General features: G+C 39.8%; 1 protein-coding gene across 1 annotated transcript in view; it reads right to left on the bottom strand.

Moving 5' to 3' along the window:
* Positions 1 to 40: 40 nt before the first annotated feature.
* LOC139739022 (fermitin family homolog 2-like) overlaps positions 41 to 17,756 on the bottom strand; it is a 110,089-nt gene continuing 92,373 nt past the window's right edge. The window contains exons 8-12 of the mRNA XM_071649638.1: positions 14,991 to 15,115; positions 11,941 to 12,047; positions 10,749 to 10,973; positions 8,598 to 8,744; positions 41 to 2,247 (exon numbers count right to left, since the gene is read on the bottom strand). Coding sequence (XP_071505739.1) covers positions 1,942 to 2,247; positions 8,598 to 8,744; positions 10,749 to 10,973; positions 11,941 to 12,047; positions 14,991 to 15,115 — 910 coding nt within the window. The 3' untranslated portion in view covers positions 41 to 1,941. The remainder of the gene's footprint in view (positions 2,248 to 8,597; positions 8,745 to 10,748; positions 10,974 to 11,940; positions 12,048 to 14,990; positions 15,116 to 17,756) is intronic.

Here is a 17,756-nt window from a genome sequence, read left to right as displayed (position 1 = left end):
AAAAATCTCATAACTAGAGTGGCATAAATATTTGCAAGGATACATATAAAATGCAGTATATATATGTCAATCTCTCCATGGTCTATATCATATGTCTGTATAGATGTCGCAGAACAATGCAGGCATGCCCGTGAATTTTCTCGTTTTTCTCCTCACACGTGATACCTGCCCGGCGAAGTAGCTGGGATGTGGTCATCCCGCCACATCGTGACGATAAATTCGTCTGGCATAAAAATTACACGGGTGGATAAGACTATACCAACAATTTGATTGTACACAATAATACATATACATGTTAAGACCTGGATTATGTACACATAGATATATACAGTCAAATCCACTACAGTATGATTTATATTACTGGGCACGTGATTGGCTAGGTCTATTTCGGGGACACGCATCTCAATCCATCTAGAAGATCTCACATGTGGTGTGGGTCAGGTCTACAGGTTGACACTAAAATTGTATCAATCTTTTTTAAAAAATGACAGAATTGTTTGAAAATCTATGAAAGTCAACATGCACATATACAATAATTTTTGTAACCTACATACATGGCATTTGACAGAGTTGGGATAGACTTTGCAGAATAAATAAAAATCAATACATATCACATATTCTTAAGAAGAAAAAGTATAGGGGGATGACACTAGTCTAAAGATATAAAGATCAGTATATATACAAATATATGTCTATTTACATGAAAATTGACCCCTAAAATAGCATGATGTTAACAACAAGAGAAGTCAGCAAATTCTATTAATAGAGTAAATTGAGCTTTGAAAATATGAATGCAATTGACTTCGCTCGGCTGCATGGATAAAAAGAATAAAGAGTTGAGCAACATTTCCTGAAATACACAGTGAACCTAAAGAATGCTAATATCAGACTACATAATGCTTCAGACAAAATGTTGATTTCCAGAAAGTGCATATCTATCTTAAAAACAAAACAAAATGTAGTTTCCTTGATTCCGAATCCAATACAAGATGCACCACGATAAAATTTCGTCCTCCTTGGCACGTTTCCCATTATTGCAAAGAGGCTGAGAACATGGTGTCCCTAGTCTTGGCTCAAGCCGTCCTGATCATTCCCACATTGGCTCAAAAAATATAAAATGCAAGTCATTTCATAAAAGCTACAATACTCTGCCAAAATTTAGTTGTCCATGTCATCATGAGGGTCCGTCCTCCCCTCACGCTATTTTTTTGGTTGACCACAGCTGCTCCGAGGGACCACCTGACTACTCCGCTTGACCGCTGGTCAACCTTTTTTTGTTTTTTTTTTGCCAAACAGGGTGGAATGACCATCCCCATGGCTTACTCCTCGACTAGCGAAATGGCAGGCGATGATGCGTCACTGGTGATGCAGAAGGGGGGCTGTACCATAGTGGGGCGGTGAACAACGCACCCAGCTCTGAGGAGTGGTCTCATCACATTAGGGGGCAGCAGAAGAGGATACAGGGGAAAAAGAGTGTGACATTTGCCACTCTCGTAGGCATTTTCATTGCGCTCCAGCATCCACTGTGACATCACCTCAAGTCGAGTGAGTTCAAACATTTTCATCTGTGCTTTGCTTACACAATTCCTTCAGTTACTAGCTCACAATGCAGTGGCATATGAAACACCTTATTTTCTTTCTTCTTTTTTTTTTTTAAGTTTTGGGTTGCAAACACCAGAATTTCGGACATTAGAGTAGCATTCTTTAGAAAAAAATTCTACTCATTGCACCTTGAAGACTGTATTTGTTGAAGGTCCAACTGGCAAATGCTGATCACCGAGCAAGGCACCTTAAAGTGGCAAGGATGTCCTCACTCCCCCTCCACAAGGTCCTCCTTCCTTATCCAGCCCCATCCCCACTCCATCAGCAGTGACAGCAGTCCTTAGCGGAAGCGGCGTCGCTGTGACAACCCACGGCGGTGACAAAGGCGGCAGCGGACGGCTACTCGAGCACGCCCGTCTCCGAGCCGCCGGTTAGCTTCGTGAACATGTCCATGTCGAGCACCTGGTTCTTGTCCTGCTTGCGCAGCGAGAGGAAGATGGAGCCGCCGATGAACTCGTGTACGACCTTGCAGTCGCACGTCAGGCAGGAGAGCTGCACCATCTCGTCCTCCATTCCGATGACGAGCTCCCGCGTCTCCCAGTTCACGTTCCAGTGCGTCATGGTGTTGTAGCGCCACGTCTTCTGCAAGTCCCCTGAGTTGATGTCCATCTTGATCATGCGGTTGTAGGCCAGGCCCAGCAGCTCCTGGACATTGGTCAAAACAATGGTCAAGATATCGGTCAAGATCACGGTCAAAATGAGGTGACATAAATGAATGGCACACTTAAGGAATTCCAAAAAATGTGTACGCTGTAACTTTCTTTTAACATTGTGACATAATGTGATCTAGCACCTTTATAACCACCTCCTAACAATGGCACTGACTTGTCAGTGTATCAACAGGTCACTGATGTTGACATCACAGTTGGGTACTATACAACAACACAAACATTATTATGTATTCGGTCATTTCTAAAAACACAGAAACAAAACAAAACAAGTTATTGAGTATACAATATGTAAATTGTACAATTAATTCATTTTTTTATTTTTTTTTTGTACTTCCCACACAGTCAAATCATGGTTTTACAGATGTTCCCATATGAGACAATCACAACATAAGTGTGTGAAACATTTGGTTTTGAATAAAATCACATACGCACCACTATTTCAGCACTCAAGCACCCGGACACTTTTATTTTTATATCACCAAATAATTTATTGAAAGGCTTTCTTGAAAGACTGGTGTTTGCAGCACAGGTTCTAGGGAAGTTTTTTATAGTTTTGTTTGCTTTCATCAAAAATACCTCAACCTTGGGCTAAATTGTGCTTTAAATTCTCACTGAAAAAAAAAAAAAAAAACCTCCTGAAGTAAGAAGTTATTTGTGTAGAATTTTACACGTGTTCCTGCCAATATTCTACACAAGGTGACAGCTGGTGAACATTTATTTAAAGTAAAAAAAGGAAGAAAAGAAAGGCAACTGCTCCAATCTATTTTTACTCAACTCGGCTCAAAGTGTGATTCCTCACTATGTTTCAGGTGGCTTTAATAAAAAGACTAAAATCAGATGAACATAATGGTGGAACTTGTATCGATACCAGCCCCAAAGTAGAGAGTCTCTGATGCGATTGCATATACGCAAGTCTTCACTAATTCCTTCTTTTGACAAGAAATCAACAACAAGATCCATCCTGCACATCAAATTTCTGTCTTGTGTCATCATGTACGAGGATGCACAATTTTCATATTTGATGTCCAGACCTGGTAAATATCCCGACATTTTGTTCATCAGATTTTTACTACACACTAAAGGGTGTGTACAGTTCTGGTCAAGGTGAGGATTTAGCTTTTAACGTTTTGCGAGATATTCAGAAACCACTCTATGAGATGTCAAAGAGCATGCAGTTCTAAGGGGTATCAAAAGTTTATTCGATGAAAATTGGTTTTGAAATTGCTGAGATATCCAAAAACAAGGTGAAACAAAGAGATCCTAATAAAGTTGTGGCATGTCGCCTTTTATTCTTAGCACTTTTTGGGATATCCCAGCCATTTGAAAACCAATTTTCATCAAATAAACGTTGAATCCTTCTTAAAGTTACATGCTCTTTCATATTTCATAAGAGGCTTTTCACTATCTCACTTAGGAATGTTCAAAACATGAATTCCCACTTCAACCAGTACTGTACAGTCCCTTTAAGTTATCTTGGAGGAGAAAAAGATCTGTGCACACTACCATAGCACATGGCACTTGTCATTCCATTTTGCTGGGTGTCTGTTTTTGTTTGTGCCTTTTAGTTCACTGCACTCTGCTCTCGCTACTAACACAGCATTTTCCACTACTCACACCTAAATGGATAAGATTTTACTATTTCAAATTTCCATCCAGTATGTGTATAAATTCCACAATGCTGCATTATGAAATCATTACTGAACGAAGTTAGGATACATATAGTTCAGATTTGAAGATATTGGGTACTTGGATGTTTCAGGTATATATATTTGCTGCAGATTTATTGAAGGCAAAAATGAATAGCATTTTTAAAACATAACACAAGGATATTTTTTCAAAGATTGGATGAGAGTTCCATTTGAGATATCAGTGTGAATTCTTCCTTCTTGTTCACCATCTGTAAAAGATTATTAATGTGCATATTTACCTCCCCATTCTAAGAAAAAGCAAAGAGCAAAACAAAAAAGAACAGACCTTCTGAAGGTATATTTGTTACAGCATGCCACTTTGTATTTATATATATAGAGAGAGGTAGATAGACCTTTTAAGCAGCAACAGGCACATAAAGCCAAATGTTGGTTATTCAATCACTCCAAATACTGACTCATACGAGAGGAAGTTCCAATTATCGGGATTTTCTAAATATCCTTGAGGCCGATGATATCTGGGGCTGAGAACACCATATCTATCCGGTTGGCGTGTTGACGTGTCAGATTTTTACATCATCCCCTCCCCATAAAAAAAAGAGAATATATGTTTATATATATTTATATATGATATTAATACTACATGACAATTTGACTATGTCTTCACATGGGGAGATTTGCTGGTATGCAATGCGTGCAACACACTGCTGTAAAATGGCACGTGCCTCATTCAATGCCTACCAGCTGAAACAACATGCCAATTGCGGCTGTAACAATTTGAATATCTTATCGATTATTTTTTTCTGAGACATTTGGCACTTTTGTTTCAAGAGATATTCAATTCATGTCGCCCTTTTTATTGGAATTGCTACTGGCTAAAATTGTCCATTTATTATCACACTTATTGATTGGCCAATGCTAGTATAGGTTTAACTGATATTTTTATCTCACGATAAAATGACTACTTTCTGGAAAAGCAATAATTTGTCTCATTTTGTTAGGCACATTCACATCCCCCCCCCCAAAAAAAAAAGGAGCAATTTTCAAATTCTCAATTTAACTAGAAAAGAACTGCTCACTCTTATTTTTGTAATAATCTTATCATTTCCTTTATTCTTCACAGAGCATTCTAAAGGGGGAGGGTGAACCCCCTCAAATCTTACTGACAGCACATGCGAAGCAGGTGCAGTTTACTGATACGCTTTCAAACTCGGTGACTAAGAACCCTGGCACAGGTTCACAATACAACACTGTTCATATCTCCTCAAGCTTTATCAACAAAAACAAAATGAACAAAACAACATCAACAACAAACTCTAAACACACACACACACCAAAAAAACCCAACAACAACAACAACAACAACAACAAAAAAAAACTTAACAGATTTTTATCTAGGGACCTCTATAGGATCATTTTAAACTTTGTCACATCAAATTACAGTGTCCAATTCAAAATTCAAAACGCAGTTTCAGCATGATGGTGTAAGCACAGTTGATCATGATTAAATTTTTGAACAAATGGAATTGCCACACAACTTGGAGGCAAACTCCTTTGTTAAACTCTGGAGACATGCCTCCTAGTATGAAGAGTAATCGATTCCCCCTCCTCCCTTGATTATGAACACGGTTGAAAATGATTTGTTGATGTCCCAGTCATAAAGTCATCTCTCAAATTATGATGCAAAGCATTACAATTGTGCATTTACCACTTGTTGACATAAAGAGAGAAATTGATTCAATAATTGCGCCTTAGTTCAGCTTCACCAAAACATTATTGACACAGGCAAACTTTGTGAATTGTCAAGATTTGAGTACCACGACCTCTGACCTCATTCTACAGTAATCATGGTGGGGGAAAAATAACAACAAATACGTGATTGAACAAACAGGGTGATGAGCTTGCAATGCGTTTGAAAAACAAAACTGCCTCTGGGGACATTTTGTGAAGGTATCATAAAAACACAGCATCCTTTCTGACCTGCATTCTCTCTTCCCAATCCTGTTAGACTACGATATCCTGTTGGCAATTATAAAATTTGATCCCCTTTAATCGTCATGCCCCAAACCTCTCACAGAAAAGTGGGGCACCAGCAACTTATAGTTCATCACATCCAGGCAAGCAAAGGATGACATACATAGGGGCTTCAGACTTACTAAAGAACTCGTTGCTAACATCTATACAAGCTCATTAACATTGCCAGTCTGACAGCAAGCTCAAACCTATCTTCTCCCTAACATGGTCCTCACAACAACAACAACAACAGCAACAACAACAACAAGAAGTAAGATACAAGAACAAAAATGCATTTGGCCAATTTGCCATCCACAATTTTTTTCCAATCAAATTTGGCTATAGTTTCGATTTGCAACTATGGTCCGACCAGTCAGATCGCTAAAACACTTTTGAGGAAGTAATAAGTTGTACAGCTCAGCATAAAGAGTTGTAGGTTAAAAGGGACATGTCATAGAATTTGTTACAGATCGGTTGACAGTCGGCATTCGGCTAGGAGGCTAATTTCAGGGCCTGAACATGTCGATAACTTAAGACACAATAAGGAATCTCTTTCAGGAACATAATTACGGGCAAGATTTTTTTTTAAGTCTGAAACCTCTCAGAGGAGGCCTGAGCCGAGTAAAAATAGACTTAGCTAGAAGTACCCTGCCCTGATATGGACTGCTCTAAATAGATCCCACACAACCGTGATACTGTCATAAGCTGGCTTCCTTGTTATCACAGAAAGCATCAAATTTGTCTTGAACAACTGCCTGATGCATGAAAGGTGTCTTCATGCTGTTATGCCATTGAAACTGTGAAACATCTGTTGACAGCCATAATGTGCCGAACAAATTTGTGATGCGCTGTCTAGATGGAGCGAAATTCTTTCAAATCAGCAGTGCAGCATGCTGTCACAAATGATCTAATAAAATTTTGCGCTTGGTGGTTAAGAGGCAATCCAGAAGACGATACCTGATGCCCTTTTTCTGGATAACACATCTAGATCTATCCCTTTAATTCCTCCTTCGCACATGTTGTACACTGCGAAAAGATGTATCTACTTAGGTGATTCTTATACCTTCTGGTTGCCAAAAAATCTCCAGAGATCCGTTAATGATGATCTTTTCTGGCTGACACAACCAGACTTATCCCTTTAAGTCTTCCAACACACACATCACATTAAGGACAAGATGCGATATGAATTGCTTTTGGTTACCGCAGAACTCCAGAGATCTCCTAATGAGCATACATGAGTGTCTCAAAGCACATTGATAGGTTACCATTGAAGGATCTAACACAACTTTCAGTTCTCAAAGAGGAGGAGAAGTCTAATTTTAGCAGCCGCACAAGGGCAGCCAACACGAGCAACCAACCTCTTTCTCCCTTCTCAAATGACAACCATAACCACCTCGGCTAGGATGATTGAGAGTTCTGTCAAAAATCCCCTCAGATGCTCTCTTTAAAGGACAAGTCCACCTTCATATACACAAGTACTGAGAGAATGCAGCAATGTTAGTAGAACACACCAGTGAAAGTTTGAGGAAAATCGGACAATCTGTTCAAAAGTTATTAATTTTTTAAGTATCTGTGCAGTCACTGCTGGATGAGAAGACTACTACAGTGTATGATGTCACATGCGTACAATGATATAAGGAAAATAAAAAGAGAATTTCACAAAACTTTACTTTTTGAATAAAGTGCGCATATCTTCGACTTGTCACTGATGTATTTTAAGGGTAATACTATTTCCCCTGCCTTCTGAATGACAGAAGTCAAGTGTTTTTTCGTTGTGCGAGAAAAATGGAAATATGTTAAATTTTCTTTATTCTTTCTTTATATCGTTGTACACATGTGACATCACAAGCTATAGTAGTCTTCTCGTCCAGTCATGACTGAGCAGAAACTTCAAAAATTCATAACTTTTGAAAGGATTGTCCGATTTTCCTCAAACTCTCACTAATGTGTTCTACTAATATTGCTGCATTCACTAAACCCGCATGTCTATGAAGGTGAACTTGTCCTTTAATGCCATTATGCTACATGGTTACAAGATACAAGATCAAGTGTACACAGACATGAACACCCTGCATCCTGTTACTTCAAGAACCTAGCAAAACACCACCTCCTCCTTCTCTTCCTCCTCCTCCTCCTCCATCTCCATATCCTAATGTCTTGATATGAGATAAAAAGCATTAGGGGAATAGAGAGATGGCGTATTTCATCATATACTGGCGGGAAACTCAAGCATGATGAGAGAAGATCAGCGGCACACGATCGAGACTTCATTTGTAGTTTTCATTGGCACTGTAACATGACGCTAAGACATTCTGCTAATGAAACTCCCCGCCCAAATCTACTATCGTCACACTATCTAATTTCAGTATTACACTGTACGTCCCACAACTTACATCTGACTAGAGTGCCACTATACTCGACAGCACTTACCTTGACATCACAGGATATGACACTCTAAATGTTCTCATTTTTGCACCGTATTCCCTGGTTTAATTCATACACAGATGCAATTCACCATACATCTTCATAATTTTCATTCACACAGTCTCTTCTCTCATCGATTTCCTACCCAATAGTTCTCTTCATTCCTCCTACCACTCATTGCATCATCTTAAAAAGCGGGTAAGGAGGAACCCAAGGAGTTAATGGCTCAAGTGCAACTTACGTCCTTCTTGCTTCCCCGAATGCGTACCACGAAGAATGTGATGCCGTATTCTGGCAGTGCCTGCCATGCCTTGATGTAGTTCAGCTTGGCATCCACGAGTGAGAGCGCTGATGATCTGGAGTGGGCTTCCAGGATTCTCTTGGCAATCTGTTCACGAGATAGGAAGAGGGGTGCAAAGAGGGGTGCAAAGAGGGGTGCAAAGACCAAGAACAAAGTGTGAGAAGGCATGATGGTACACCCCATGGTACCTGTACGCAAATGTCTCTGAAGATACAGCATGCCTCTTTCATTCATTGAATGATTAAACAGCCAAATATTGTTCATTTCTTCCAGATTGCAATGGCAAAAAAAAAAAAAATACATAAATAAAAAAAATGGTAGACCCACAGAATGTTAGGTTTATTTGAATATACTTCCATGCTAGAATACCATGATCATGATCAGTATTAATGCCATGTAAAGAATGTTTTGCATGTTACAGTACACTCTAGCTGGGATGCTCAAATGTAAAAAGACATCATCCTACAAACTACTCAGTCCCACACGGTCAAACTGATGTCAAGCACAACTCAGTCCCACCTATGAAAATTGATGTCCAATGCAAAGAGGAGTGGCTAACTTAGAGCAGAATGCTGAATCATCAGGGGACAAAATATGAACTGATGGATTAATGACGTCATTTTCTTCAAAATATTTGTTTGACCCCAGCTGGGAGAAGAAAGTAAAATCATCCTCTTTTGGAAGACATCAAAAGTTGACAGAAAGTACAAAGACACAACAACTGATGGGAGACTAATGTACATTTCATAACTTGATCTATGTTCAAAGGATGAAAGAGGGGAAGTTTTCAATGAACTTTTCTTCACAGTTAACAGTCACTCTGAGATTAACACATCTCATATCTTATCTCAGCGTTGTGATGAACTGATATGTTTTGACAAACTTTCTCGGCAGACGGCACACAATTTATGACTAATTTGAGCATCTGTTTTGTTTGAGGGGCCCCATCCCTGCTTGACTACCGAGTGATGCTAATCCTAGATGTTTCATCCAACTTGCAGCTTCTTTCTACCAGCTGAATTCATGCCAATACAGGAAGCATGGAAGCACGATGCCAATATAATTTCATTTTACGACCCCTGCTCTGGATTTTTATTTACGGCTCCGTGGTCTCATGATCTCGCGTTTGTCTTGCACAAAGTTTTTAATCACTCGTTACTGAAAAAACAGCCGTGCATGATGATTTTATCCGCATGTCATGCATGGAGTGACCTTGAAAGAACTAAGAATGAACTGAAAGTAGCCAACCAGCATATAAAGAAAGGAAAGGAAGACCAGTATAAATCAACTAGAACATAGCTTCAATGAATGTATCATACACATGACAGATATACAAGTATACAGCCCTGTCAAATGATCAATTCCTTTTCTGTCACGATAAAAACAAGTTGTCCTAAACTTTCAGCATTAAAATGCCTAACAACTTAGGTCACCAGGCTAAATTTTCTGTCAACAACTATTGATAAGAATGCCACTTGTGTGATGAAAAAAAAAAACAACAACAAACACTATTATCACCCTCTGAATCTTTGTGGACTATTGCATGACATTTATGAAATTATGATGTTTTGTTTTACGGTAATCATTTTTTTACATCAAATTTTCATGACAGACAGTAGTTTAGTAATACACTTATCTGCATAACTCTATAAAAATTGGTTGCTCTGATCTTCATCGGGTTTTCCTCAGTCTTACCTGACATAGCAATGGTAATGCTTGCAAACTGGATATTAAAGAGTGATATGAATTCAACTGCAACCTGCTGCTCAAACAGCTCTATAATGGGTCCATGGAGCAAGTGTTCACTTACCTATCAGTACATTTTATTTAACAGCCAATCGAAAGTGGCAAAATTACACCAAACAAATTGCTACATACTCCATACCCTTGTAAATGGTTATTTCTTCAAGTGTGGGACAATTACAATCATTTCCCTGTCTTGAATATCTTACAAATATTTGATTTTCCCAAATATACAATTGATAAAATGAGAATAGTGTACTAGTGCAAGTCAAAACAGTCAGGTGATTCAAAACTGTCAGGTGATTCAAAACCGTCAGGTGATCAAATGCTGCACAGGCACAGACTGACCTCTTTGGCTTTGTACTTCTTGAGCACCCGCGGCGTAACAAAGTTCTCCGGCTGGAGGTCGGGCATGTCGGTGGTGATGACCACCGCGCTGCCGTCCTTCTTGCTGTGCTGCATGCTGAGGAAGGCTTGGATCTCCTGCACCTCAGACGTGTAGGAGCTGTCGGCCATCGTCTTACCCTTGGACGCCAGCCGACAGGCGGCCATCCACTTGGCATACTGGTCCTCCTACAGTGGGGGCGGGAATTGGGGGACAGTGGACAGAATTAGAGGGGATACTTCAGGACACAGTTAGTACCACCCTTACACAAGTTTCCTACTCTTCTTACAAACCGTAACTGCTGCCCAAACAAGCCAGCAAACTGACCACAGAAACCCTTCCTACTGCCCTAACAAAACAAAAAACAAAAACTTTTTTGTCCACTGCAAAACCTTTCTAATTACACACACACACACACACAAAATACTTTTCCCACTGTCAACCACAACATCTCTGACTATTCCTATCTGACACTCCAACTTTCTACTGTACACAGAAACCTTTCCAACCATTTCAACAAGCCCCTCCCACTACCTATTGCCTGGAGAACTTTATTAATGGGTGAAAATGAAGATGCAGAATATTGTAACTGGCATTTTTGAGATGACAAAAAGTAATTCTCATTGATAACCCCACATTCGAATCTTATACAGAACTAATCTTGATCTCGTTTGTTTGTGTTCTTAAGTCACAGTTGAGTTGATTCCACTGGATGGAACCTTTAGCCAAATAACATTGATCATCAAACAAAGAGCAGGTCTTAAGCAATCACATTTTGCTGTACACAATTAACAAATTGAGATACACACTTCACTCCATTCAGATCACACTTGCTCCATTGATGCTTCATCAACATCATACTAGGGCTTTATCAAATAAAATTAGGAAACGCTTCTCTCATTTCAGGAGTGGGGATGGAATTGGGGTTGTGAATCTTTAAATCAAAGCATCCAATGAAGATGTAGTTGCAAACACTTTGCACTTTGCAAAGTGCACCATTCTCCCGGGGGATGATACTTCAGCTGGTAAGTGCTTCTACTAAATCCAATCGCAATCGTATGGGAAAATTTTGTTCTTCTAGAGACTGCTCCATCTATAAGCTGTATTGGAAGATGTTACAATCTGAGTCAAACTGGAGGCGGAGGAAGTCCTTACCGTATCACATCTCAAGATGAGCTCCTGCGTTCCCTCGGCCGAGACGGCGAGGAGCTTGATGCAGAACTTCTCCCCGGCGATGCTGACGTCAGGGGAGGCCTCACACCCTGGGAGGAGACAAGTTGGGGAGAAGAGTTAAAGGTAAAGCATAGATCTCAGATGGGCTCAAAATTCATCTTCCATCATTTGGACTTTGCTTGCGATACACTGAAATGGTCTACTAAGAAACTTGTATGGCTGATGCAGTTTGCTAGGATAACGAGTTGTTGTGGAGTATTTTGAGATAAAAAGTGTAAAATGATGAAAGTCTGTATATCTGACATTTATTCCTGAATAGTCCTCCCCCGTTCAGTAGTGGGTAGGTAGACTGCTATATCGATGTGGCGATCAATTGTAGAGTTTAAAGCATCACTTGGAAAGAATTCAATTGCATCAACTTAATGGGTAAGATATACAAAGCATCACTTCAGAAAAAGCTAGAGGCACAAGGACTGCCGATATCTAATACCTCTAATACCAACTATAATTTTTTTCTGAACCAGAATAATATTCTTGATGGAATCCTCAAGCAACAAATATTATACAACTATGCATCACAAATTTTTAAAAAAAATCCCAAGGGTTTTGATATTAGCTCATGACAATATGAAACTTTTGAAGCACATAACTGATGGGAGTCCATGTTCAGAATATTTCAAAGCAAGATCAACTGACTTGTGGGAAAAGAAAGGAAACATGCCCATAAAACACAATAAATAATTTGCATGACTTCACATCCAAGGATCCAAATTCATATTTCTTAACATACAGATAAAAAATTCTACTACTGAATAGAATAGATATAATATAGAATGTCAAGACCCCATAATCTAGTCTACAGACATGACAACATTCAAAGCCCAGTAGCATGGGGATACCCTGCAGGGGGAAGACTGGCCCAACTCGGATATATTCGAGAATCCCTGTAATGGACTGTGTACAGCTTCATCACTGATCGCCATGTCAAAGAACACACACAACCGAAGAGTCTCTACTGGAGTCAAACGTTAACAATCGGCGTACACTCTGAAAATGCACATATTCGCTGACAGGCAAATCTATTCTAGCAGGACGGCGCTAGTTGTGGTTTTTGAATGTGCCCTGATGGGCAATGAATGGAGATTGATTCAATCTGGCCGCCGATCACTCACCATGACACCGGGTCTTTAAGTGGCATGGAGGGAAATAGTATCCTGTGCTATCTTGCGACACTTTGCTATCTGATACATTCACTTTAAAGGCATTAGTCACAACAACTAAAACTGATTACACAGGTCTTACAGAGAGGAAACTCTGTGGGACCTTTAATAAGACAACCAGCCAAAGTCAATATTTCCCTAATGCTCATTTCAAAGTAGCATTCACATGGTAACTTACACTCTCCTCTCTTGAGGGAAATACCATACATCTTCTAACATTCCACAAATGAAAACTACTACAATTTTCAATTATAAACACTTATTTACAATTATTCTTATCACTACTACTACTACCACACATACCACTACCACCACCACCACCACCACCACTACTACTACTACTACTATTACTACTATTATTACTACTACTACTACTACCACTACTACTACTACTACTATGACGACTACTACTACTACTACTACTACTACTACTACTACTACTACTACTACTACTACTACTACTACTAGTAGTTTACGTTCCTCTCTTTCGGCAATCACCACATCAAATCATACAATGTAGTTCTTTGGGTTACTCTATACTGTGCAGTGGTGAACTCTTGACAAGGAAACGCATAGGACAGTCCTCTCAGTACTACACATGGAGGTTGGTGTGAGTCCAAATATGGTGCATGCCACTGTAATGTTACGTTGACACCACGCAAAATTCGAGGGAAATCACATTATATCATCTACCCGTGAAATTTCTGAGAATACAAATTGACAAACATGCAGCAAAAGAGGACTGCAACTTTAAGAGTGCACCACAGTCAGATATTTTACGTTCACCTTTGACCCCAAAGCACCTCTCTGACATCACTCACCCCTCCCCCCCCCCCCAAAAAAAAAAATAGAAAACAGAATATGTCATCCTTGTTAGCAGAGTAGCAGCAGTCAGAGTTGTCGGACCCCGAGGTGTTGTCGGGGAGTCCAGGAATGCCAACACGATTGGCTCCCCGTAGTGAGGCCATGCCTCAGTCCACAGGAGGACGGTTCGAAAAAAAAATAAAATAAAATAAAAATACAACAGTCTACCAGGACGCCATATGTTCCGCAAATTGACAGTGATGGGGTAGCATCGCCACCATGCCCATCAGTGGGACGGTGCTGACTGGCTATTAATAGAAGTATGCCACGGCAGCCTTCGTGGGGGGATTACAGGGGGGTCATGCTAGGTACACCATCAAATGCCTTTTGGAGTAAACATTCTTATCATACGCCGTCAATATTCTCTGCTAGAGACAACGTGAATAACACTTTGCTCCTTTATTCTTGCCACCGGCTCTTCAAATTTTTCGTATTTTAAATGCATACATGTTTTTCTTTTTAAGAATCAAAAGCAATTTATAAATGGAAATGTTAATCTTTATCATATTTTAATGTTCCAGATCGTTGGACTCACGCAAGAGAAATTCTATCATTGCTGACATGTACATACCTATGAGAGCACTGCATCACCTGAACATGCTCATCGTTACTGCTAATCACTTCCAATTATGCTGGCGGCCCACAATTAACTTTGTTTAAATACACATGTTCTCACACGACTTAAAGCTGATTTCTTTTCTATTCAATTGGACTCATCTGAAACTCAATGGCCCACAGATAGGACCACCCAGTGTGAATTTCAGTGAAGATCTGGTCGGTCTTTTAAAGTGACCAAAGACTATAAAACTAGGGAATTAGTAGCCTACATGTAGTAACTGATGCAAATTCAAAATGACAGGCTGTTTCCATGTCTTGACGTGTGCTTCAGCAACAAACAGGGAGGTCAACTGCAAGGGGTCAAGAGATGAAAAGTAATTCTGCACTGACCTCTGAGGTTGACCCTCTGGATTGGTTGACCGTTGCTCTCATCTTCACTCTTGTAGTAGGCCAAGTGCAGGTCACGGAAGACGAACCATGCCTTCTTGTAGCCCTTCAGCGTGAATTTTTTCGGCCTGTGAAAAAATCAAAGAAAAGAGTACATTGGCTATCATATCCTGGAAATTACAAAGAGCAGCAAAGCTCTCCTATTTTCATACAAGTTCGCTGAAATGTCACACACGATATCAGTTTGATGTGTGTTCACTCAATGCTCACACTATTTTCATGAGTTTGGAGACAAGAGATTGATAACTTCACTTTCTTTGCATGTTAATAATGTCTTCATATATGTTGCCCTTGGCTCTCCACATTCATAAAGTGCAGACTACATTACTTCCTCGCAGTGACTACACCTTCATGTTATGGCATAGAGCTGAAAAATGATACATTCTTATAACCAAGAGAGCTGTCTTTCTAACACTATAAAAATTGCTCATTTTCAGACTTGTGATGACAATTTGTTGATAACGTAACCATCACTTCTTGAGAAACCTACAGTAGAAGTGGTTTAATAGTTCGATTACCTAGAAAAGAAGACATGCTTTTCAGAGACTATTTCAAGCTGCTGTAAAGAGCATAAGAACCTCTAATTTCTTCTGTTTATTGTCTTCACTCTTGAGTTTTACACACACAAAAAAAATCCACATAAAGATTACCTTCAGAATATACTACTAACTCATGATACATGTACACCCATGAACTTGCAGTTCAAGGTTGATCAATCTCCTGAATTATGCCAATACCAATCATCAAAAGGAATAAATTGTTTCATAAATGACAATAATTATTGCTCATGAAAATCTAATGTATTTCTACATTGTACAACACTATTTGGAAGTCCAAGATTCCTGAACATGAAACACAACACTCACATTTGTGTCTGACTTTGAGCACAATTATGGCTGCACAGTCACAGACCCACAAATGTGTCCAGAAATACTTCAGACGAGCATTTAAAGCTCACAGTATTTTACTACTCAAGCGCTTTGAGGGAGATGTCAAGGTGAAAATATCATTGCTGGATACATTCCTACCAAAACAGTATATTCCCAAATGGCAACGAGCAAGGGCTCTATCGAGGTCTCGCATCAACCGGAACCAATTCGGAATTCTGTAATAACGACGACGGCCATAGTTTTACGCTGAATCAGAGAGGAATTTCGTCCACACGTTCCAGCCCCTCTCGCTCGCGAGTCTGGCAAATTACTTAGTCTGGAATATTCATCAGGCTTCTCCACCAACGCTTGAATCCATGCAATTCAAGAAAATGGAATTGAACAAAACTAACAACCGGCATGTCTGGTGAATCGACATTCCAGAGAAGTAAAGGACAGGAAAGATAACGCACATTCCTTTGACACTTCTGAATCACCAGTCTTGCGATGCCATGCTAAGTGAGGACATGAACAGCACTACAGTCATAATCTCCTCGCTGCGACATAAATTTGTAATCTAGTCCTCACGTACAGAAGCCCAAGGTCTATGCAATAAGCCAATGGCAAGCATAATCTGAAACTTTTCAATTTCTTCCTGGGAATGAGTTAGAGATAGTGATGCTATGGGTTTCCTTGTTAAACCAATGACTGCAAAAGAAAGATAAAAAGAAAGAACTTTCCAATCTTTATCAATTAGACAATAATCAGTCAACAATAAGGGGAAAAAAATTTTGGATGGGCCTGGTCTCAATAAATGACATCGTCAGAGCGTGGGAGTTAAACCCTCGTTCTCATTTCACTTGCTGCATCTTTGCAGGGTTGACATTTGAGTCATCTCGTGCCAATCAGCAACTTATAAAAGTACAGTGTGCATGACGATCATCTCTGTCTGGTACCAGAAATGTTGGAAATGTGCTGCTGCCCTCTACCCCAGCTACCTGTATCTACGCACAGGTCACCACCAAGAGGGGAAAAAGAAAGCTAACTACAACACATTCTTGATATGTTTTCTTGCTACGTGTCAAGGACAAGTAAGCAATCTTGCGGTTGGGCTTGTCAGTTTCCTATGCCAGGATCCCAAACATCCACATGCGAACGCATTTCCCGCATACCAGAGCATCGAGAGTTCAAGTTTGCAACTGGCGCTGATCTCACCCTTTGAAGCTGGGAGTCTGGAGGACTTTTTCCATCCAATCCTGGCTTTGGATTTGGCCTTTACTTAGCAGTAACTCCTAACAAAACTGGGAGGTCCCCAGAGTGTGCTGGGTTCAAGCTTTTCAAACATCTCCTCATCAACAACACCAACACCTGCCTGCCTCATCCGTCAATTTCAAACTTCCTCCAAATAAGAAACTTTCCATCTCTAACTTCAACTAAAAGCATCCTTCCTTGCAGATCCAATTCTACTACAAATTTCACAGATAATGCGCATTTCAGATTCTTAAATGCATAACACTAAACTACATCAGACACATACAGACGTAAAGGAAACATTCAGATTAAACAAAATATCACAGAAATTAAAGAATATCTAAACTTATCAGTCAAAGTTCAAGGACATCATGTACTGAATCTAGGCAACTGGTATCCAGGGCACCATTTCACGAAAGTTGTCAGCCCTGGCAAGTTGTCAGTCTTTGACAATGTCAGTAAAATCCTTGGTTTTGATTGGCTGAGAAGCTTTGGCTACCAACTGTTACTATGGTGATTGTCAGAGACTGACAACTAGTCAGGGCCAACACTTTTCATGAAACAGTGCCTAGAACAATGCACTTTATGA

The sequence above is a fragment of the Diadema antillarum genome, unplaced genomic scaffold, assembly GCF_040938485.1.
Source record: "Diadema antillarum isolate AM-2024a unplaced genomic scaffold, OU_Dant_1.0 scf00000029, whole genome shotgun sequence".
Classification (NCBI taxonomy): domain Eukaryota; kingdom Metazoa; phylum Echinodermata; class Echinoidea; order Diadematoida; family Diadematidae; genus Diadema; species Diadema antillarum.
The sequence above is the reverse complement of the archived record's forward strand: the minus strand, read 5'-3'. Positions and strand labels throughout refer to the sequence as shown.